The sequence below is a fragment of the Glycine max genome, chromosome 16 (genome assembly GCF_000004515.6).
Source record: "Glycine max cultivar Williams 82 chromosome 16, Glycine_max_v4.0, whole genome shotgun sequence".
Taxonomy (NCBI): Eukaryota; Viridiplantae; Streptophyta; class Magnoliopsida; order Fabales; family Fabaceae; genus Glycine; species Glycine max.
Window position 1 is genome coordinate 37,605,690 of NC_038252.2, and position 20,843 is coordinate 37,626,532.

The following is a 20,843-nucleotide window of genomic DNA, read 5'->3' on the forward strand; positions in this document are numbered from 1 at the left end:
TTATAGGATTTGGTTTAGTAAAAGGATCGAACTAGCTCTTTGGCGAATTTGAATCCTGAACAAAAGACAAATCTATATTTAATGTTTACACTATCTTAATTAAGATTGCTTTTTTAAAACATACATGCTAAGAAGAAAAAAAAAATCTCAAATCTTGACTCAATGCGTGTTTGGATAAGCATTGACAAAATTAATTTTATAAAATTGATTTTAGTTAAAATTGATTTTAGAATGAGATAATTTATATTATAATGTTTTTATTATAAAATCAAAATAGAAATAAAATTTAATATAAATTTTTTATCTAACACAAAAATTATTTTAAAATAAGATCAATTTTAGATACAAAATCAATTGGTGGAAATTTCCAAGTTGCCAGTGAAGTTGAAAACTCGTTTGATCAACAACAATGACATTGGGACCACTCTAGTGCTGAAGGGGTTGGCAAAGCTAAAGAATTATCTTAAACTACATGAATGCTCGTTGATGAGGTTTGTGATAGACATAAAATCGTCCTTTGGAGGGTGTTGAGTGCAACCGAAGTTAAGTATACTGAATCAGCAAAAAAAGGTTGAAATATTAGCAAACGACTCTTAACACAAACTAAATCATAGGGATTGGACCATGGCTCATTTGACTTCCAAGTAATAATGCATGCAAAAGATTAGGTAGAAGAAGTTATTATCTCGTACGTCATGCATTTATAAGGTTAAATTAATAAGTAGGTTTTAAAATTATTTGAAAATTTTAAACTAGGTTTTTAAATTAAAAAAAGTGAAATTGATTTCTTGTTATTTCTTTTCATTGTTTTTATAAATATTGGTGATACAGATATTTGGTTCCTATTTGTTTGTACTTAGAAAAGATTGTAATAAAAAGAAAAGTTTATAAGAATACTTTAAGATTCAACAAATATTTAAAAAAATATTAACAAAAAGAAATTAAAACTAAACTAAACTAAACTAAAGAAGCTACACATCTTTTCATAGTAAAAGCAAATACAAATTTAGATGATAAAAAAAAAGAGCAAAGAAGACTATGCTATTTGCAACAAACAAATCAACAAGAACGTAAAAAGTTTTTTTTTGGTAGGCAACAAGAACGTGAAATTAAGAGATTGTTTTGATAAAAATATTTTTTGTTTTACTAATTTCATTATAAAAATTCCAAAAAAAATAAATTCTTTCCTAAAGATTATTGTTTATATGTACAGGCAATTATACGTTTATACCATTTTCTGTATACAATTTTATAAAACAAAAAATAAAGTAATTAAAGGACGTCCTTTCTGTATACAATTATAAGTTTATACCATTTTTTTGTCGTTGTTGCAGACCAGCAGCGGGCTATGTGGCTGAAATTATGGAAGAACAATGTTCCTTCCAAGATACTTATGTTTGCTTGGCCTGTGTTGATCTTTTGGTAATCTGCTTCTTCTTTTTTGGCACGTTGAAAGGACGTCCTGAATGATGCCAACAAAGTGGAACATTAAACAAACAGAGACAAAAACAAAAAAACAAGAATAAAAACGACGTCCATCAATGCCAGCAACATAAATTAAAGCCTCCATCAAATAACATTTGTGGCAGAAAACATATAAATAGAGATGAAGGTATTACAAAAGTAACTCTTATGAAATTGTTTTTCATATTCATCATTTTATTTATTTTTTAAATTTAATAATTTTAGTGAGCAATTAATATTTTTTACTAGATGAGTAATTAATCTTAATTATTAAATTTTAAGAAAATAAATTATAAAAATAAAAAATTTCTTTGAGAATAATCTGATTCCTCTTTTTTATATAAAAGTTAAAGAAATTTTATATAAAATTTCTTTAAGGTGTATAGTTTTTAGTTAATTTATTAACATAATAAAAAAATTGAAGAAATAAAAATTGTTTATAATTTTTTATTTTTTAATTAAATGTTATTCTAATTAAAATATCAATATTATATTTTGATGTGAAAGAGTTAGCGATCAACATTTCTGAATTCACAGTCAACTCCCTATAAATTACAATTCAGACCAAAATTATTGATTTTATAAAATAAGAAAATTAAATGTAATAGAAAACTAAAATTTCATATTAAGTAAAATAAGGAGATTAAAATTTTATTTTAATCTAAATTTAAAAAAAAACTTTTCATAAGAATTGACATGTTATTATTTTTATGTAGTTATAAGAATGATTTTGTAGTTAAAATGAAAGTTTAATGATGTATTTGATTGAGGGAAGAGAAAAATAAATAGAAGAGAAATAATATGAGTTTTATGTAGGTTTTATATTTTTTTATATTCTATTTTAATTTAATATTTTTATTTTTTTTATCCTCTAAATTAAACACACCATAAGGGTTGAAGAGAGGAACGGAAGGAATCTTGGGTTTAAACCCTCCTATTAATATTCATATTCTAGTAATAACTAACAATGATTGTATTTATTGAATAAATGAAACAATTAATAATCAAGAGAAGTCATTTACATAACCTGCAAAGTTGTGGTACGCTCCAAGAAGGATGAGAGTGTTTTTTCTCATTTTCAGACATTGCCATGTACTTCTTCCAATCCTCAAGCAAAATTTTAAGATCATTGACTTTGTTTTCTAAACCAACACAACAATTGGCATGCATTGTTGAGACCCTATTGAAATCCTCTGCAAGCTGACGAAACCCTCCAAAATAACTAGTGCTAAGGAGCCTCATCTTCAGCTTCATTCTGGAAACTAAGGGGTGCATTTTGATATTGTTGAGCACAGACTGCTCATGATGCCCGGGGTAGTCATTCCTCGAGTAGAACCAGAACTTATAGAACCAAATAGTTCGGTTATTTGATTTCACATATTTAAACCCTCCATCTGGAAAGTTGTTTAAGTATGAGGAATTGCCATTGAAAACATCACATGCTATTTGGAAATCAACATCTTTGTAAAATTTATGCTACTGTTTAATAAAGGTCACTCTTTGCTCCTCAATGACATTCTTGTTAGGTTCTGTAAAACCAATTGTAACTACTTCTGTCATATCTTGGAAGTCAAAATCAAAGACGGGAAGAAACCCTGAACAATGAACAATACTGTTAGGGCTTATCATGTCTGCAGCTTGCTCCTTTCTTCAATCACAATGTGAGTATACGTGTCAGTCATTCTTCTAACCAAGAACTCTAACTCAGTCACCGCACCTCAAAAAATGGTGGAGAAAAAGATCCAATACACAAAACTTGTAAGAAAAGAAAAAAGAATCTCTCAAGAATCTCAGGAAGAGGACACACTAAATTGAAGTCAAACAATCAAATTAAAACTCTCTAACTAACATCCCTCATAGGTGTAGGATCTCACATCCCTTGATACCATGTTGAACTCACTCAAAATGCATTCAAAAAATTAAAACGCACAATTTAATGAATGAAAAATTACATTGATAGCAAACTTGAAAATACTCTATAAATAATATTATGAACCTTGCTTATATAGCAGGTAACAACCATTGGCTAGAGTAAATAATTCCCTGCATAGGTATGAAGATTGTTTATTTAATTAACTTCCAATGAATTATTCCTAACAACCTCTATATATGCATCAAACCGTTACAGCCAATGCCTGTCGTCGAAACCTCCCTTTATTCTTCTGCTTCCTTTGTTTGAAACGTTCAACCGACGCCCTGCATGATATCAACATTGTTAAATATTACACAAAATAGTCATAGAAAACGATGTCCATTAATGATAGTAACATAAATTGAAGCCTGCATTAGTTGATATTTGTGGCAGAAAAACAATTAGATATATTAGTTTTTTATTAAAATTTCTATCAATTGAACTGACATGTTAATCTTTTTATCGTACATGTGATTTATATGTATCTTCATCTTATTCAACTACTCCCATAGTCAAATTTTGTTACAATAATTATCAGTAGATCAAAGAAAAAATTACTTATTCAATCTTATGGCTGCACAAAATTTATCTTTTACTTTCTATACTTATATTCATTTTAGTTCATATACAAACACTTATAAATTCCCTTGGTTCTTGTCATTACACAAACTTTATCTTTTATTACCTCACTTTGCAATAGAAACAAAAGGGATTTAAAAGTGCTTATACAATAAATAAACAAAATAATTTTTAAGTGTAGGAACTAAAATAGTTTGTGTAATTTTAGAACCAAATAAGTTATTTTTTGTAGATCAAAATCATGATCCATATAAAAGTTAGAGAATAAAATGTTACATAATTATAATGTATTTTAAAATATTAAAATTATTTTACTCTATAAAATCAATGCATTTATTGAATAAATGAAACAATAATTAACGAAAGTCATTTACATTACCTGCAACTTACGCTCCAAGAAGGATGCGACTGATTTTTCTCATTTTCAGGCAATGCCACATATTTCTTCCAATCATCAAGCAAATTTTTGAGATCATTGACTTTGTTATCTAAACCAAAACAACAATTGGCATGCATTGTTGAGACCTTGTTGAAGTCCTCTGCATGCTGACAAAACCCTCCAAAATAACTAGTGCTAAGGAACCTAATCTTCAGCTTCATGTTGGAAACGAATGAGTCCTTTTTTATCTTGTTGAGCACATCCTGGTCATGCAACTTGGGGAAGACATTCCTAGAGTTGAACCAGAACTTGTAGAACAAAATAGTTCGTTTATTCGATTTCACATAATTAAACCCTCCATTTGGAAAGTTGTTTAAGTCATGGGAATTGCCATTGAAAAAATCACAAGCTATTTGGAAATCTACATCTTTGTAAAATAGTTTGAAGGGATCTCTAAGCCACATTACATCAGTATCCTGCAAAGGAAAAAAACAAATATTAAATGTGTTTAATTTCTATGCACTAATAACAATACAAATTAAATGGATGTATTTCATTAATCTTTATTGAGAAATAATTTAAATGGATGTATTTCATTAATATATGAAATATATTAGAATATATAAAAATGATTCTATAATAGAATTGAAAATAACCTAGTAACAACTATTTGAAATTTAAATTAAAGATAATATTAAGTAGATAACAATTATTTAAAATACAAATTGATATATATCTGAACACAAAAATTCAAACTAAGAGATATAAGGTGCTACTTTACAAACAAAAATGTATATATATACCGTGAACACAAAGTTGTACCCCATATCAAGGACTGTACCAAGGAATTCAATTCTTCTCCACATCATCTGTAGGTAGTCTGCAGTCATGAAAAATGCTTCACCGGTGAAATTGTCACCTTTAGTTTCAAGTTGGTAACAATGTTTGTGCAAAGCTAGGCAACGAGCATGTGCCTTTTGGTCCAAAGTTATTACCACCAAGTGATTCAAAAACTTTTTTGTCTGGTTCCCTAGGCGAAAACTCTCAAGAAAGAGGTCAAATATGGAACCTGGCTTTGCCCATGCATCATTTAGAGTTGTGATTATCACTGTCTTATCCTTCATAGACGCGCTTCTAAGAACACTCTCTAGCTTTGATTCATAACCAGCCTGATGCATAAAGCCAAGACTACATCAAACACTTGGTAACCCAAGTTCACATTTCACAGATAGAAGAAATTTTCATGAGACAAGTGCAAAGTTAAGCTTAACAAAATGATAAAATAGTATAATCCCTTCATAGAGTGCAAAAGCATCAAGTATGCAAGAAATCAAATTATCTGAGATTTATGTAACAAATAATAATCCACAATGATTAGAAAAAATTCAAAAAAAATGGGCAAAAGTTGCAAGACATCAAATAGGAAGTGAAAAGTAAGTGATGTAAACAAACTTCTAAACATCAATATGACAAAATGGTTCCCTCCATTTACATATATAACAAGACTAGTGACACATATGGCTATTTTAATTTGGGTGAAAATTGTTTACAAATTCTACATTTGCAGTGACCTCCAAGTCCTCAAAATTATGCAAAGTATATATACAACTACAGAATGGTAGCAGACAGTGTGAAATTAGCGCGTAAACTATCATTATTGATCATGGCATCCACAAAATTAAGAATAATATCTCCAAAAGGAAAATGCATATATCCCTTTATTCTTTTTCCAGTTATGCATAATAATCAAATAATTAATGCATCAATAATATCATAAATCAAAGGAATAAAAATTATAATTTATCCAATTAAATAACAATTAACTAAGGTACATTTCCACCAAATGAAAAACCTAAGGCACGTTTATTCTCATATAAATGCTGATAATTCAAAAACTTAAATTCAACGGGGAATCAGACATAACCGATCAAGTAGAGAAATTTGCTGTCGCTGTCTTAAATCACCAAACCAGAATGTCAATGTCAATAGTTGAAGTTTGTGAATGTTTAATTAATAAATGATTTTCTTCAATGTGTTATTTAATTTTGAATTGATTAGCAGTCCCACGTCGCATGAATTTCTTTCTTGAGTATGCTTGAAAGCTTATATATATAAGAAAACTTAAGTAAGGCTTTAAGATCTATCCCATTTATCTTATAAAAGCTTTCATTGTTTTTTCTCTAAGAGAAAAATTATAGTTTTTCCTATGAGGTCTTTTTAGTATTTTTATTTTCTTATTTTTAAAAGAGATTGTTAATATATATTCTCCCATTGTATTTTAAAGAGAGGTCATGCAATCTCTTTCAGAGGGTGAAAATCTCTTATATTCATATATGTGGGTTTTCCCTCGTTGAGGGTTTTCCATTAAGCTGGAATTTTATCCATTACGAATATTTTTTTACAAGTACTTGTAGGATTTAGGTACAATTGTCATTCCTCGACAATAATAAAAACTAAACACTTTCATTCTTGACTTTTCAACTAACTGACCAAGAGAGTTAATGTATGACATTCTTAGGACTGCAATAGGACTTGCTTAATCGGTCAAGTCCCTAATTCATAGAATTTTTTCAAAACCATCTTAATTGATATGATTGTGACCTACTTTCCAAAATGAAAACTAGATAACACGAAGGCTTGATCACAGAATTTATTTTTAAATCAAGTTTTTCACTAAAATTATATATTCTTGAAGGAGGTGGAAATCCAAGATATATGAAGATATATATATATATATATATATATATATATAATTTGATTGTTTCTAGAAGAAGAATACTAACAATACTTTCTAATTTGATTCTTATAAATAATAAAAGGAAGTATATTTTATTGAAAATTATAAAAATGTCATTTGGTTGATTGCTTTTAAGAATTTACCCAAAAAATATCATTTTATATGCATTGCATTTTTCCAAAAACTAAAATCATATTTATTTTAAAATATCTCTTTTATTCAGTTTCTTATTTTAAAGTTTATTTTAAATAAAACTAGGTTAAATTCATAAAAAGAATATAATGTTTTTATAATAATTCAAAAAATATATCATTAAAAATAAAATCATAACGATGATCCCATAAAAAAGTAAAATAGATAAAGCGCACGTCAAATACTGAGTGGAATAATATATATATATATATATATATATATATATATATATATATATATATATATATATATATAAGAAATAAACTATTATATAATTTAAACTTTATGAAAGAATCAAATTGAAAGAAAAAATATATTTTACTGAAATTAAAATATTTAGAATATGAAAAATGCTAACATCAATTATTAGGGTTGATTATAAGCATCTAAAGTTGACAAGTTTTTTTCTTAAAAAAAATTATTTGCTAATTATATAAACAAATTGGAACTAGACTTAGATCTTTAAATAAGGAAGATTTCAGATTTGAGAAGGAAAAAATGTGATTAAAATAAGAGACATTAAAGATAACAATTATAGATACTTCACTGCAGCAACAAAGGTGACTACAAAAATAACAATACCAGAAGAGAGAAAAAAACAAACAAAAAGAATGAAATATTTAGCTCTACTCAGCAAACAAATATCATAAAAATAATGAAATAGTTACTTCTAACTCTGTTTTGAACAAAATTACGTAAGTAAATACATTGGAAAAAAAATAGCATAACAACGTAACAGCAAAAGAATAAATATATTGAAGAATAATCCAAATTGACCCATAAAAAAGCAAAAAGCTTGATCAACTCAAATCAGAAGGCAAGCTTGAACAGCAAGAGCATAACAAAAGCATCAAAACCAAAAATTCAACTTTTTGATATATTGGTTTGCAAGATAAATAAGCAAAGGCCAACACCCAAGATTCACTCATTTCATTCTCCTCTATTTTCACCACCAATAATTCCAATTGCAAAAGGGCAACTTGGCATGCACAGACTCACACAAACATACATACACACACTCAGATATATATATATATATATATTGAGAGAGAGAGAGAGAGAGAGAGAGAGAGAGAAACTCACCTTTGTTAACTGAGCAATGAAGTAATGTGAGAAGGTATGGAATTCAATGGAAGAGGCAGAGTTAGAGAGAAACACCCAACACACATGAAGTCCAGCAATGAACATGGTTAATTGCATCACCCTTCTCACCAAAAGCTGGTGGCTACGGAAACTCCATGCCTTGATGCCACCGGCATTCTTCACCGCAGAGGTGTTCTTCTTCATGTTTGTTTCAAGAGCTAATCAATTGGGGTTGCAAAAATGGTCTCTCTTTCACTATTCTTAAAGAACTTTGCTTCTACTTTGTTTTCTTCTTCCACAAAACCGCAACTATAGTAGTACTTTTTAAGATACGTTATTGTTTGACTGCATCCACAATAACTGTTCATTTATTACTTTTTATATATCTTTCAAGTATATATTATAAATCAATCTTTTCATGAAGTTAAATTATTACAATTAATATTATTTCATGCATACCATTAATTGTTTTGTCTTGCATAATAATAAAATAATCGGTGGCAACATTGGCCTCTGGGAATGAATATAAAAGTAGTGTCACTTGGCAACTAAATTAACGACCAATTATTCTTCGACTACCAACTTATCATGAATAGGTTGCTAATTCTAACAATGATCATATTTTCTGTCGGTCGCTAAATAATGTTTTTTCTACTAAATGTATTCGTATTCGGTCTCTAACTTGGGTGGCTATTTGGGATTTTCTATTAGTGAATGTCAATATGTATATGTATTTGTCGATTAGGGTCCAGGCCAGGTTGAGGTGTGGTCACAAGGCCAAACTTGTGGCTTCATTGATGTGTGTGCGGGTTGATCGCTTTATTCATTGTGAATCCGCCATTGCTAGATTGAATGAAACCAAGTCCACATTCTCTCAACTTCAATCCTTCAATCTCCTTTTCCTCTAGTTCTCTTTATTTTTCATTTCCATTTAGTGGCACACCACTTCTTTCTTTGAAGGAACGTTCTAGTTTTATTATTTATTTCCTTTGGATAAATTATTCACATTTCTTGAATTTTATTTTTCTTACACCAATAGTTTTTCTTTTTTAAACTTAAAAATCTTAACAAGGGAATCTGAGAAAACAAATAAATAAAATTTCAGTTTTTTCATTATAAAATTTTACAGTTTATGGATAATTCATATAAACTATAAATTTAAAAAAAAATGCGGAGATTAAAAAAAAATACATAAGAAATGACGCAGCAGTATAGTTTTAACTAAAAGAAGAAAGAAATAACTATGACTAATTAAAACAGCCATTGAAATTCACGATTGCATTAATTTCCTGCATTTTAATGTGTACACAGTTTCTATTCTACACATTTAATTTCTGTTGCAAAAGAATCGGTTTGACAACGCAAATCTTTTGCTGTCATCCGAAATCTGAGTCGATCATTCTCCAACCTTCAAAACCAATTGAAAAGCGTAACAAATCAGCATAAAGACTCCTTAAGCAAAAATTAAAAAAAAATGATAAAACGTGTAACGTACAACTTATACTATAAATAAAAAGGACGAGCATCAGTCTCCTCACTTATCCTCTTTAAAGGTTAAACTAATAAGTAGGTTTTTAAATTATTTGAAACTTTTTAACTGGGTTTTTAAATTAAAAAAAAAGTGAAATTGATTTTTGTTATTTCTTTTCATTTTTTTTATAAATATTGGTGTGCTACAGATATGTGGTTCCTATTTGTTTGTACTTAGAAAAGATTCTAACAAAAAGAAAAGTTTGTAATTAAGAATACTACAAGATTCAATTGAGAAGCCAAATGCTCTCATTAAGGTATTTAAAACATATATTGACAAAAAGAAACTCTAAATTAAACAAAAGAAGCTGCACATCTTTTTATAGTAAAAGCAAATACAAATTTAGATAATAAAAAAAAAAGAAGCAAAGAAGACTACGCTATTTGCAACAAACAAATCAACAAGAACGAAAAAAAAAATTGAAAGGCAACAAGAACGTAGAATTAAGAGATTATTTTGATAAAAATATTTTTTTTTACTAATTTCATTATAAAAATTCCCAAAAAAAAATATTTCTTGCCAAAAGATTATTGTTTATATATACAGGCAATTATACGTTTATACCATTTTCCGTATACAATTTTATATATAAAACAAGAAATAAAGTAAATATGAAGTGATACTGTAATAATTATTAGTAAAATTAAAAAGTTAAACAAAAAACATTCTCAAACAATATAATGTTTATGTTCAATGATTTTCAAAAGAATTATAAAACTGCAGACAACTGTACATACCTCTTACATGCATCAAAATTAACTCTTGCAACCAAAGTCCAATCCGTCACAACCTCCTTTTGGTAATCTGCTTCTTTTTTTTGGCACGTTGAAAGGACGTCCTGAATGATGTCAACAAAGTGAAAAATTAGACAAACAGAGACAAAAAAAAAATAAAAAATAGCGCTGTCTATTAATGCCAGTAACATAAATTAAAGCCTCCACCAAATAACATTACTGGCAGAAAATATATAAATAGAGATGAAGTTATTGCAAAAGTAATTCTTATAAAATTGTTTTTCATATTCACCATTTTTTTAAATCTAATAATTTTAATGAGTAATTAATATTTTTTACAAAATGAGTAATAAATCTTAATTATTAAGTTTTTAGTTAATTTATTAACATAATAAAAAATTTGAACATATAAAAATTGTTTATAATTTTTTTTCTTTTAATTAAATGTTATACTAATTAAAATATCAATGTTATATTTTAATGTGAATGAGTTAGCGATCAACATTTCTGAATTCACAGCCAACTCCCTAAAAATTAAAATTGAGACCAAAATTGATTGATTTTATAAAATAAGAAAATTAAATATCTTTATTTTTTTAATAGAAAACTAAAATTTTATATTAAACAAAATAGGAAGACTAAAATTATATTTTAATCTAAATTTTTTTAAAAATTTCATAAGAATTGACATGCTATTATTTTTAAGTGATTATAAAAATGAATTTGTAGTTGAAAATGAAAGTTTAATGATGTGTTTGATTGAAAGAAGAGAAAAAAATAATATAAATTTTGTATAGGTTTCACATATTTTATATTTTACTTCAATTTAATATTTTTTTTATCGTCTAAATTAAACACATCATAAGGATTGAGAGAAGATGGGGGAGGAATCTTGGGTTTAAATCCTCCTATTAATATTCATATTCTAGTATAACAATAATTGTATTTATTGAAAAAATGAAACAATTAATAATCAAGAAAAGTCATTTACATAACCTGCAAAGTTGTGGTACGCTCCAAGAAGGATGTGAGTGTTTTTTCTCATTTTCAGACATTGCCATGTACTTCTTCCAATCCTCAAGCAAAATTTTAAGATCATTGACTTTGCTTTCTAAACCAACACAACAATTGGCATGCATTGTTGAGACCCTGTTGAAATCCTCTGCAAGCTGACAAAACCCTCCAAAATAACTAGTGCTAAGGAGCCTCATCTTCAGCTTCATTCTGGAAACTAAGGGGTGCATTTTGATATTGTTGAGCACAGACTGCTCATGATGCCCGGGGTAGACATTCCTAGAGTAGAACCAGAACTTATAGAACCAAATAGTTCGGTTATTTGATCTCACATATTTAAACCCTCCATTTGGAAAGTTGTTTAAGTCTGAGGAATTGCCATTGAAAACATCACATGCTATTTGGAAATCTGCATCTTTGTAAAATATTTTGAAGGGATCTCTAAGCCACATTATATCAGTATCCTACAAAGGAAAACAACTTTTAATCCAAAGCCTTCTTTGCATAAACTTCTCCATAAATACCCAGGAGAAGAAAATAGAAAGATGAAAAAATGAAACAAGGTAAAATGATTTAACTTCTTTAATAAACTGATTTTAACCAATGCATAAGCTAATTTTAAATTATAGGAGAAATTTATCTCAATTTTCCTTCTTATTTTCTCCTCCTATTAATGGAAAAGATTATCCAAACATGAGTGTTGTACTTGTCTTGTGTGTACATGGTTGAGTGTGTGCATTGTAAAAACCTTAAGAAGCTTTTTCGCAAATTAAACAAATAAAAGTATATACCGTGAACACAAAGTTGTATCCCATCTCAAGGACAGAACCAAGGAACTCAGTTCTTCTCCACATCATTTGTAGGTAGTTTGGGGCCATGAAAAATACTTCACCTGTGAAATTGCCACCTTTAGTTCCAAGTTGGTAACAATGTTTGTGCATAGCAAGGCAACGAGCATATGTCTTTTGGTCCCAAGTTATTGCCACCAAGTGATTTAAAAGCCATTGTGTCTCATTCCCTAGGCGAAAGCTCTCAAGAAAGAGGTCAAACATGGAACCTGGCTCTGCCCATGCATCATTTAAAATTGTGATTATCACTGTCTTATCCTTCATAGATGCATTTGCCAGAACACTCTCTAGCTTTGGATCATAATCAGCCTGATGCATAGAGCCAAACTACATCAAAAACTTGGTAACCCAAGCTCACATTATACAGAAGAAATTTATCAAATACACGAGGGCTCGATAATAAAACAAGAGAAAAGCTAATTAAGCTTAACAATTAGTTTCCAATATCTTGCCAAAATGATAAAACAATGCAATCCCTTCATAGAATGCAGAAGCATCAAGTGTGCAAGAAGTCAAATAATATGAGATTTATGTAACAAATAATAATCCACAATGGTTAGGAATAATAAAAATAAAAATAAAAAGCAAAAGGTACGCATGCAAGACATCAAAAAGGAAGTCAATAGCATGTATGCTAATGAGGATATAAAGGAACTTCTAAACATCAATATTGTAACAAAATGGTCCCCTCCCTTTACATATATAACCACAAGACTAGTAGCTATTTTGGGTGAAAATTGTATACAAATTCTACATTTGCGGTAACCCTCCAGACTCTCACAAATGTGCAAGTATACAACTATAGAATATGGTACAGACAACGGTATTTTAAAAGAAAGTATTTGTTACATAAAAAGTATTTTAAGTATTTACAAGTGATAATTTTTTTCTTAAAAAATATTATGTATTAAATATGAAAAGAAGATTTGAAATCAATATTGGACTAGTCTCTGCTTAGAAAACAACAAGTAGCATAAATCAAATAACATGATTATGGAGAATCAAGATTTGAACCCCGTTCAAAGAGACTCACACGTGTTTGTCTAAATATGTCTCAAACAAAATTATAAAAAAAAAGTAGGAAAAAAAATAGCATAACAACGTAAATCGATCCATAAACATTATGGTTCTTTAATTCAAGTATGGCATGGAAAATAATCCAAATTGATCCACAACAGCAAAAAGTATGATCAACCCAATCAGAAGGCAGCATGAACAGCAAGATCATAAAAAAGGCATCAAAACCCAAAATTCAAAAAATCAACTTTTTTATTATTTTGCATGAAAAATAGTAGCCATCAAAGGCCAAAACCCCAAAATTCACTCATTTCATTCTCCTCGATCTATTTTCACCATCAATAATTCAATTGCAAAAGACAATTTGGGGGACACTCACTCACAAAACATATATATATATATATATATATATATATATATATATATATATATATATATATAAAAAGACACACACGAGGATCAACTTATTTGAAGAATAATAATTTAAAAAATATTTTTTTTTCAGTCGTTGATTTTTTAAAATCTAAAGAGAGAGACTTACCTTTGATGACTCAGCACTAAAGTAATCTGAGGAGGTAGGGAATTCAAAGGGAGAGGCTGAGTTATAGAGAAACATCCACAACACAGCAAGCCCAGCAAGGAACATGGTTACATGCATCACCCTTCTCACCCAAAGGTGGCTACCAGAACTCCATGCCTTGATGCCGTCGCCAGCAGCGTTCTCCACGGTGTCCCCGGCAGAGGTATCCTTCATTGTTTGATCGAAGAGCTGAATTGGGGTGGCAGAAATATACCATGAAGGGTGGTTCGTGTGACGAGAAAGAGATATTTGTAAGGGAGGAATGAGAGTAATCACGTTGTAAAAGGAAACATATTGGTTACAAATATTTTTTTTGTTTTCTTTTATGAACTAATATTAATTAAGTGTAAAAGTTTTACATTACTATCAATTAAATAATAATTATTTTCCGTATAACCTTTCAAGAAGAATGTAAGAGTTTACTAGCTAGGCATGTATTCTCCATCTGTAATTATTTCAAAAGTAAATAATTTGTACTCCAGTGAGATCATAATGATAAAAATAAATAATTCGGTCTCTAGGGTTGGTGGATATATTATAACACCTCTAATAAAAGATCAAAGATTTATAATCTTACTAAACTTTTTTTTGGTGAATCCTGTATTATCACATTATTCTAAAAATCTCTTTATTTTTTTCTTCAATAAAAGATTAAATTTTATGATTTTAAACTATTTTTTTGGTCTCACAAGGGATCCACTTTCTAATATTTATTTATAATTTATTTTAAAATAAATTATAAATAAATATTATCTTAAGGGGTTGGCATAGCTAAATGGCGTTGGCAATGGGACGACTCTAGTGGAGGAAAAGCTAGCTCTCAAGGGGTTGGCATAGCTAAATGATCGATTTATCTTAAATTACATGAATGCTCGTTGATGAAGTTTGTGATACCGACATGAGATCATCCTTTGGAGAGCGTTGAGTGCAACCACAGTGAAGTGTATTATTAAGCGGGAGTCTAAATCAGTTAATTAATTAAGATGTATGAGTTATTATAGAATTGTGAAACTTGTATTAAAAAAAAGTTTAAGTGTATTATTAAATGCAGTTGAAATTAATATTTTCACTTACAAGAAGTTTAGTCGAGGCAAGGGAAAGTAAAGGAATTTTGCCAATCACTAGGCTGCACAATTTCATACTTTTGGAGTTTTGCATTAACCTATTTACTATATATTAAATCATTTCCTCTTTATACAATATTAGAAAACTACTCTTAACACTAGCTAATTAAATCATAGAGTGTGGACAAGGCTCATTTGACTTCCAAGTAATAAATGTAAAAGGTTAGGCAGAATAAGTTATTATCACGTCTTGTATTTATACTTATGAACAATTCACGCAACATATTTTTCTGGTCAACTTTTAACATCTAATATGATCATGATATGATGGTTTATTTTTTAACAGTTCATTTCATAATAAATTAAATAAATATAAAATGTAAAGCACACCGTATGTGAATCCTGTATAGTCAATCACAAGTTAATATTATAGAAACAATATTAAAATAGCGTTGTAAAAAGACTGTACAATAATATTAAACAGATAAACATAAGAAATACTTGTAAGGGTAACGTCCGTTAGATTTATTATTAAAATGTTGAAAGGTGTGTAGACGAATTATTCGCAACCTTTTATACCAGTTATTAATAACAAAAAATATTTTTTACAACATATATGTACTTTACACATTTGTTCTTTTCATTGAATAGGAATGTTAGTGATATGTATTTATCGATCGATAAGGGTCTTGGTCGTGGCTTCGTTGATGTGCATGCGGATGCTAACCCTTTCTATATTGGTATTAATGTATTATGTGGCTTTATTTATCGTCACTAGTAGAAAATATGTTTTTTATATCAATTATTAAGAATTTCTAATATTAATTATTAATCGATATTAAAACTATTGATGTTAAAGTATCAATGTTAACTTCGGTTGTTTAAAAATAATATTGTTTTATTAAAAAATAACATCGATTTTTATAAAAATCGATATTGTTTTCTTCTCATCAACATCGATTTTTCTTAAAATAAATGTAATTTTTTGGAAAATTTATCAGCAAGTGTATTGAATCATATGTAATATAAAACGGTAAGAATCGAATATCGAATCACAGGAAGTTTGTTTCATTCAGAAAAATGTTCATTCGATAAGTAGACATTTGCATAAAATCATGAAATAGAAATAAGCAAAGATATTCTCTGTAATCCTAAAGTTAACTACAAAATTAACTACCTAAATGTGAGAGTAAACAGATGATTAAAACGTCGGGTCCTTCTACTGAGTAACTTGATGTAATTAGGTATTTTTCTCTATTTAAGGTTGTTTGTGTTCTATCTGATGGCAACTACCTCAAACCACGATTCCTTGCATGAATGGGCTAATTTTATTTAAACCTCGTTCTCGGATCACTCGTCGAACTTAGCCTAAACGAATTGCATTAAGATTACAGCATATTAAAAACTAAATCTATGCATTCTGTGTCCAAACATACAGTTCTCTAGTTTGCTCTATCCAATTCTAAGGATTTATAACATTTCCCAATGTTAAAAATCCTAACTTTACACACAAATGAGTGATGAATCTACAAACATGTAAGAATTAAATGCAGATAGAAGTAATAAACACATAAAACCACTTTAAATAAATAATAAAGAGTTTTACATCAAGACTCAACAGAAATTCCCAACAAGAGACTTAGCCTTTCATTGCAAGTTATCACCTTTCAGCAACAAGATGAGGTTTTTGAAGTAAAATTAAGATTACACAGTGGTGAGGATGTCTCATCCACCTCTAGGAACCTAAAAATCATTCTTAAACCTAGAATCCTCTTGAAAGATGAGATTTTTGGCTCTGCTGCATCTCTCTTCACAAAAACTATTCCAACTCCTTATTTTTCGCCAACTTCAACTTTTAAAGGTTTTCTGTCCTCAAAGGATCGTTTAGCTCCATTTTCCTGCTAAGCGCGAGTTAGTGGATTTTCGCTTAGCGAGCTGGGCACGCTGAACGCGAGAAGAGATAAATGACTTGCTGAGCGAGCCGATGGTGCGCTGGGCGCGTGCATGAATGACAGATTTTCTTCCAGATTCTCCTAACTCGCTAAGCGCATATGCCTCGCTTAGCGAGACACCAGCTGCTGCAACCTTCTTATTCTTCTTCATCTTTTCACCTGAAACTAAAGTTGAACTACATTAATTCACAATGAAGAGAATATCTACTGAATAAAAACTAACTAAACATAAAAATATGTACAAACCTACAAAAAGAACCATAAATTGGGGGGAAAACATAATTTTATAAAGCTTTTAATACAAAAGTTAGTTGTAAATGAAGACTAACAATTTGCAATGAGCCCATAGAACTTTCTGAGTTCTATTCATCCAACAAGTAGAACTGGGCTCACCAGATCTTGGTTATATGTGATAGAGTGCATGTTGCCACTAAAGTGTAGTAAATGTCAAGTAGGCTCTAGTTCATTCTTTCATCTTACAGCAAATGACCTACTGCATGACTTCACCGTAAGACTACATTTAACAAGCAAAATAATATAAGCAAAAGTGTTATATCATGTCATGTTTATTTGAGAATAGTGTTGAAATTTCTAACCTGATCCATAATATGAATAATGTTGAACATTTCCTTTGCTTTTTTTGTTAATTTTTATCATTGTGTTCGCTATTTTCTTTCGGTTCTGTTGATCTTCATCCATCATTTCTAAGCTCCATTTACAATATAAACATGACATTAAGTAGATTTTGTCAAACCAACACAAAGTGAGAGTGACAACACAACAAACACAAAAACAACCAAACACAGAAAACAATAGATTTCGTTCCTAAGGCTGTGGTAGAATTCTCACACCAATATGATACATTTGACATAACAATATGATACCAATAAATCTGCAAAACCAATAATTCTCACACCAGCACAAAGTTTGTGGCAAAATGATATTTCTATTTTGAAAACCAAGAATGATATTCCTATTTTGGGGGGCCTAAAGCTATGGCAGAATTCTCACACCAGCACAAAGTCTCATTAACAAGCATTTTCATGACCAAGCACAGAAACACAAAAACAACCAAACACAAAAACACACAAATAACAAAACACAAAAATAAAACTAACCTTTCGTGACTGAGAACAAGAACCAGACTGTGAGAGAGCGAGACGGGTGGTGGCACAATGAGCAAGCGAGAGTGAGAATCGCAAGGAGGAGGAGAATGAGAGGTGCAACACCGTGATAAGGAGGAGAATGATGTACAACATCACAAGAACACGATGGGCACGTCGCGGCGCGAGGAGTTAAGTCACAGTGAGAGAGCGAGAGTAAGAGTCATGAGGAGGAAGAGAATGAGAGGTGCAACACCATGGAAAGGAGGAGAATGGAAGGTGCAGTGCCGCAAGAACTAAAACGATACAAAAATGGTTTGGACATCAGAATCCTTCTTTTATAAAAAAAAAAATCTAATATTAGAAAAATCAATGTTGTGTAAGCAAAAACAACATCGATTTTTTAAAAATCGATGTTAAGTAGTAGGGGATATTAACATCCGTTTTTTAAAAAAATTGATGTTGTTTAAGCACACATTATATCGATTTTTAAAAAATTGATATTGTCAATACTTATGCAACATGGATTTTTAAAAAACCAATGTTAATATTTCCCTCTTAACATCAATTTTTAAAGAATCAATGTTTATGATGACATCTTATTTAGAAAAATGTCATCGCATATTTTTTAATATTGATTTTTGTCATAATAGATGTTAGCATGATGATGTTAAAAGTCAGTTTTCTTGCATTGTCTGGATATGCCATTGTTGGATTGAACAAAATTAGGTCCACGTTTTTTAGCTTCAATCACGTTTCATTTAGTTCTCTTCGATGTTCATTTCCATTTTCATGAGAATGTGAATCCGTGAAAGAATTTTGTGAATAAAAATCTCATTTTTTTTATTGTGAAAAGCGCATGAATGTGAAATCGGCGAATCTGGATTTTTTTTTTTGTTCTTCTAATTTTCTTTGTTTTCCTGGATGTTTTGTAGTGGTGAAGTACATGTTAATGGAGCAAGATCCTACGCCTCTAGATGAAGTGTTTGTGCCTCACGACACTATAGCACAAACTCAAGTTATTTGCATTGGTTGATTTGATTTTAAAAGTGAAATGTTATTCGCAAACAATTCATAGAATAGTTTGTACGTACAAACTCATGTTACTTGTAAGTAGTAATATTTTTTCGTATTTATCTCTCATCTACGACATTTATTACGTATTATAATGATGAAAAAGAGACGGCACAAAAATTAATATTATGAAAATTGATGTATGAATTATTGTACATGTACGTGATTCGGGTTTAATTTCATTATTGATCAAAACTCATTTAAATCAAACTTATAAAACATACATGATTCGATTTAATTTTGTTTTTCTTTAAGATTTTGTGTTTATTTAAGGTAAAATTCAAATCAAACCAATATAATTTACTGTTTGATTCAATTTGATTCTCGCTGATTTTATTAAAATATTATTTTATTAAAATCTATATACTTTCTTTTTATTTTTTAAACTAAATTACATTAAAAATTGTTAATAATAATTTATAAAACTTATTAATATATTAAATCTTCTATAATAAAGATTTGTCAAAGTTTCATCCATTTTATATCAAACATATCTTTAAAAAATTATCTAAAAAAAATAATATAAATTATATAAGTGTCATATACATAATACTATAAAATAATATAAAATTCAAATAATATACACATAAAATATACATAACATTAAAATAATATAAGTGTTGTAATTTTTTAATTCAGTTTCAAAAACACAAACAACAAATAGAACCTAACCAACTAATTTAGAAAAAAAAAAGCATCCAAATAAATTTAAAGAAACAATTTGGTTTGATTTTCAATTTTTTTTAACGATTCTCATTTTTTATTTTAAATCAGTTTGGATTTAAGAATCCCTTGTGGTGGTGGACAACTTCTTTCTTTGATGGAAAAAAAAGTAATTTTATTATTTATTTATTTTGGATAAATTATTCTCATTTCTTGAATTATTTTTTCTTACACCAATAATTTTTCATTTTTGAATTTAGAGAGCTTAACAAGAGAATTTGAGAAGAAGAAAAATAAAGAAATTTTCAGTTTTTTCAAGATATAATTTTACAGGTTAACAAAAATGCGTATAAACTGTAAATTATAAAAATGCAAAAACTTTTTTCTCTGTTTCCTAAAATTAGTTTATGGTAGCTTGAAATTACACACACAAAAAATTGTGACAATTTCACTAACTTCACGAATCTTATTACAAAAGTTATAGAAAGATAAAAGATTTAATTAGAAGGCAAATGTTATCTAATGTCATTTGAACATTCGTTAATGAACTAAAAAAAGATTTTTGTTTTCATTGTACGTAATGTATAAAATTTCATTATCCATTAATGATTTTCACAATAAATATTTTCTCATAGTTTCTTAATCAATACCTTAAAAATACTTATTAGCAAGAGCCTAATTACAAATATCTTTACTTTAAGGAGCTAGCTAAAAATTCTTAAAAAGTACGTTCAAGGACCTTCTGATGTATTAAATATTTATCCTAAGCATTAGAAACTAAAATACTAGTTAAATGAAAATAATTATTCTTTTTTGCAGCTGCAGCAAAATCATATCAACTCCACTGCAATAATATCTTGAATACAATAAGGTATATCCGGAAAAATATGGGAATCAGAAAAGGATCGATATAGAGT

General features: G+C 28.9%; 2 protein-coding genes across 2 annotated transcripts; both read right to left on the bottom strand.

The window, feature by feature from the left end:
* Window positions 1-3,578: 3,578 nt before the first annotated feature.
* LOC100782893 (uncharacterized protein At4g15970) lies at window positions 3,579-8,550 on the bottom strand. The gene is made up of 4 exons (XM_006599654.4): window positions 8,347-8,550; window positions 5,138-5,503; window positions 4,335-4,810; window positions 3,579-3,660 (listed from the first exon to the last, which is right to left on the bottom strand). Exons 1-4 carry the CDS (start codon window positions 8,548-8,550, stop codon window positions 3,579-3,581), a joined length of 1,128 nt encoding a protein of 375 aa, XP_006599717.1.
* Window positions 8,551-9,491: 941 nt separating this feature from the next.
* LOC100783429 (uncharacterized protein At4g15970) lies at window positions 9,492-14,404 on the bottom strand. The gene is made up of 5 exons (XM_003549138.5): window positions 14,032-14,404; window positions 12,417-12,782; window positions 11,608-12,089; window positions 10,615-10,715; window positions 9,492-9,754 (listed from the first exon to the last, which is right to left on the bottom strand). Exons 1-4 carry the CDS (start codon window positions 14,242-14,244, stop codon window positions 10,661-10,663), a joined length of 1,116 nt encoding a protein of 371 aa, XP_003549186.2. The 5' UTR covers window positions 14,245-14,404; the 3' UTR covers window positions 9,492-9,754; window positions 10,615-10,660.
* Between the last annotated feature and the right edge of the window lie 6,439 nt (window positions 14,405-20,843).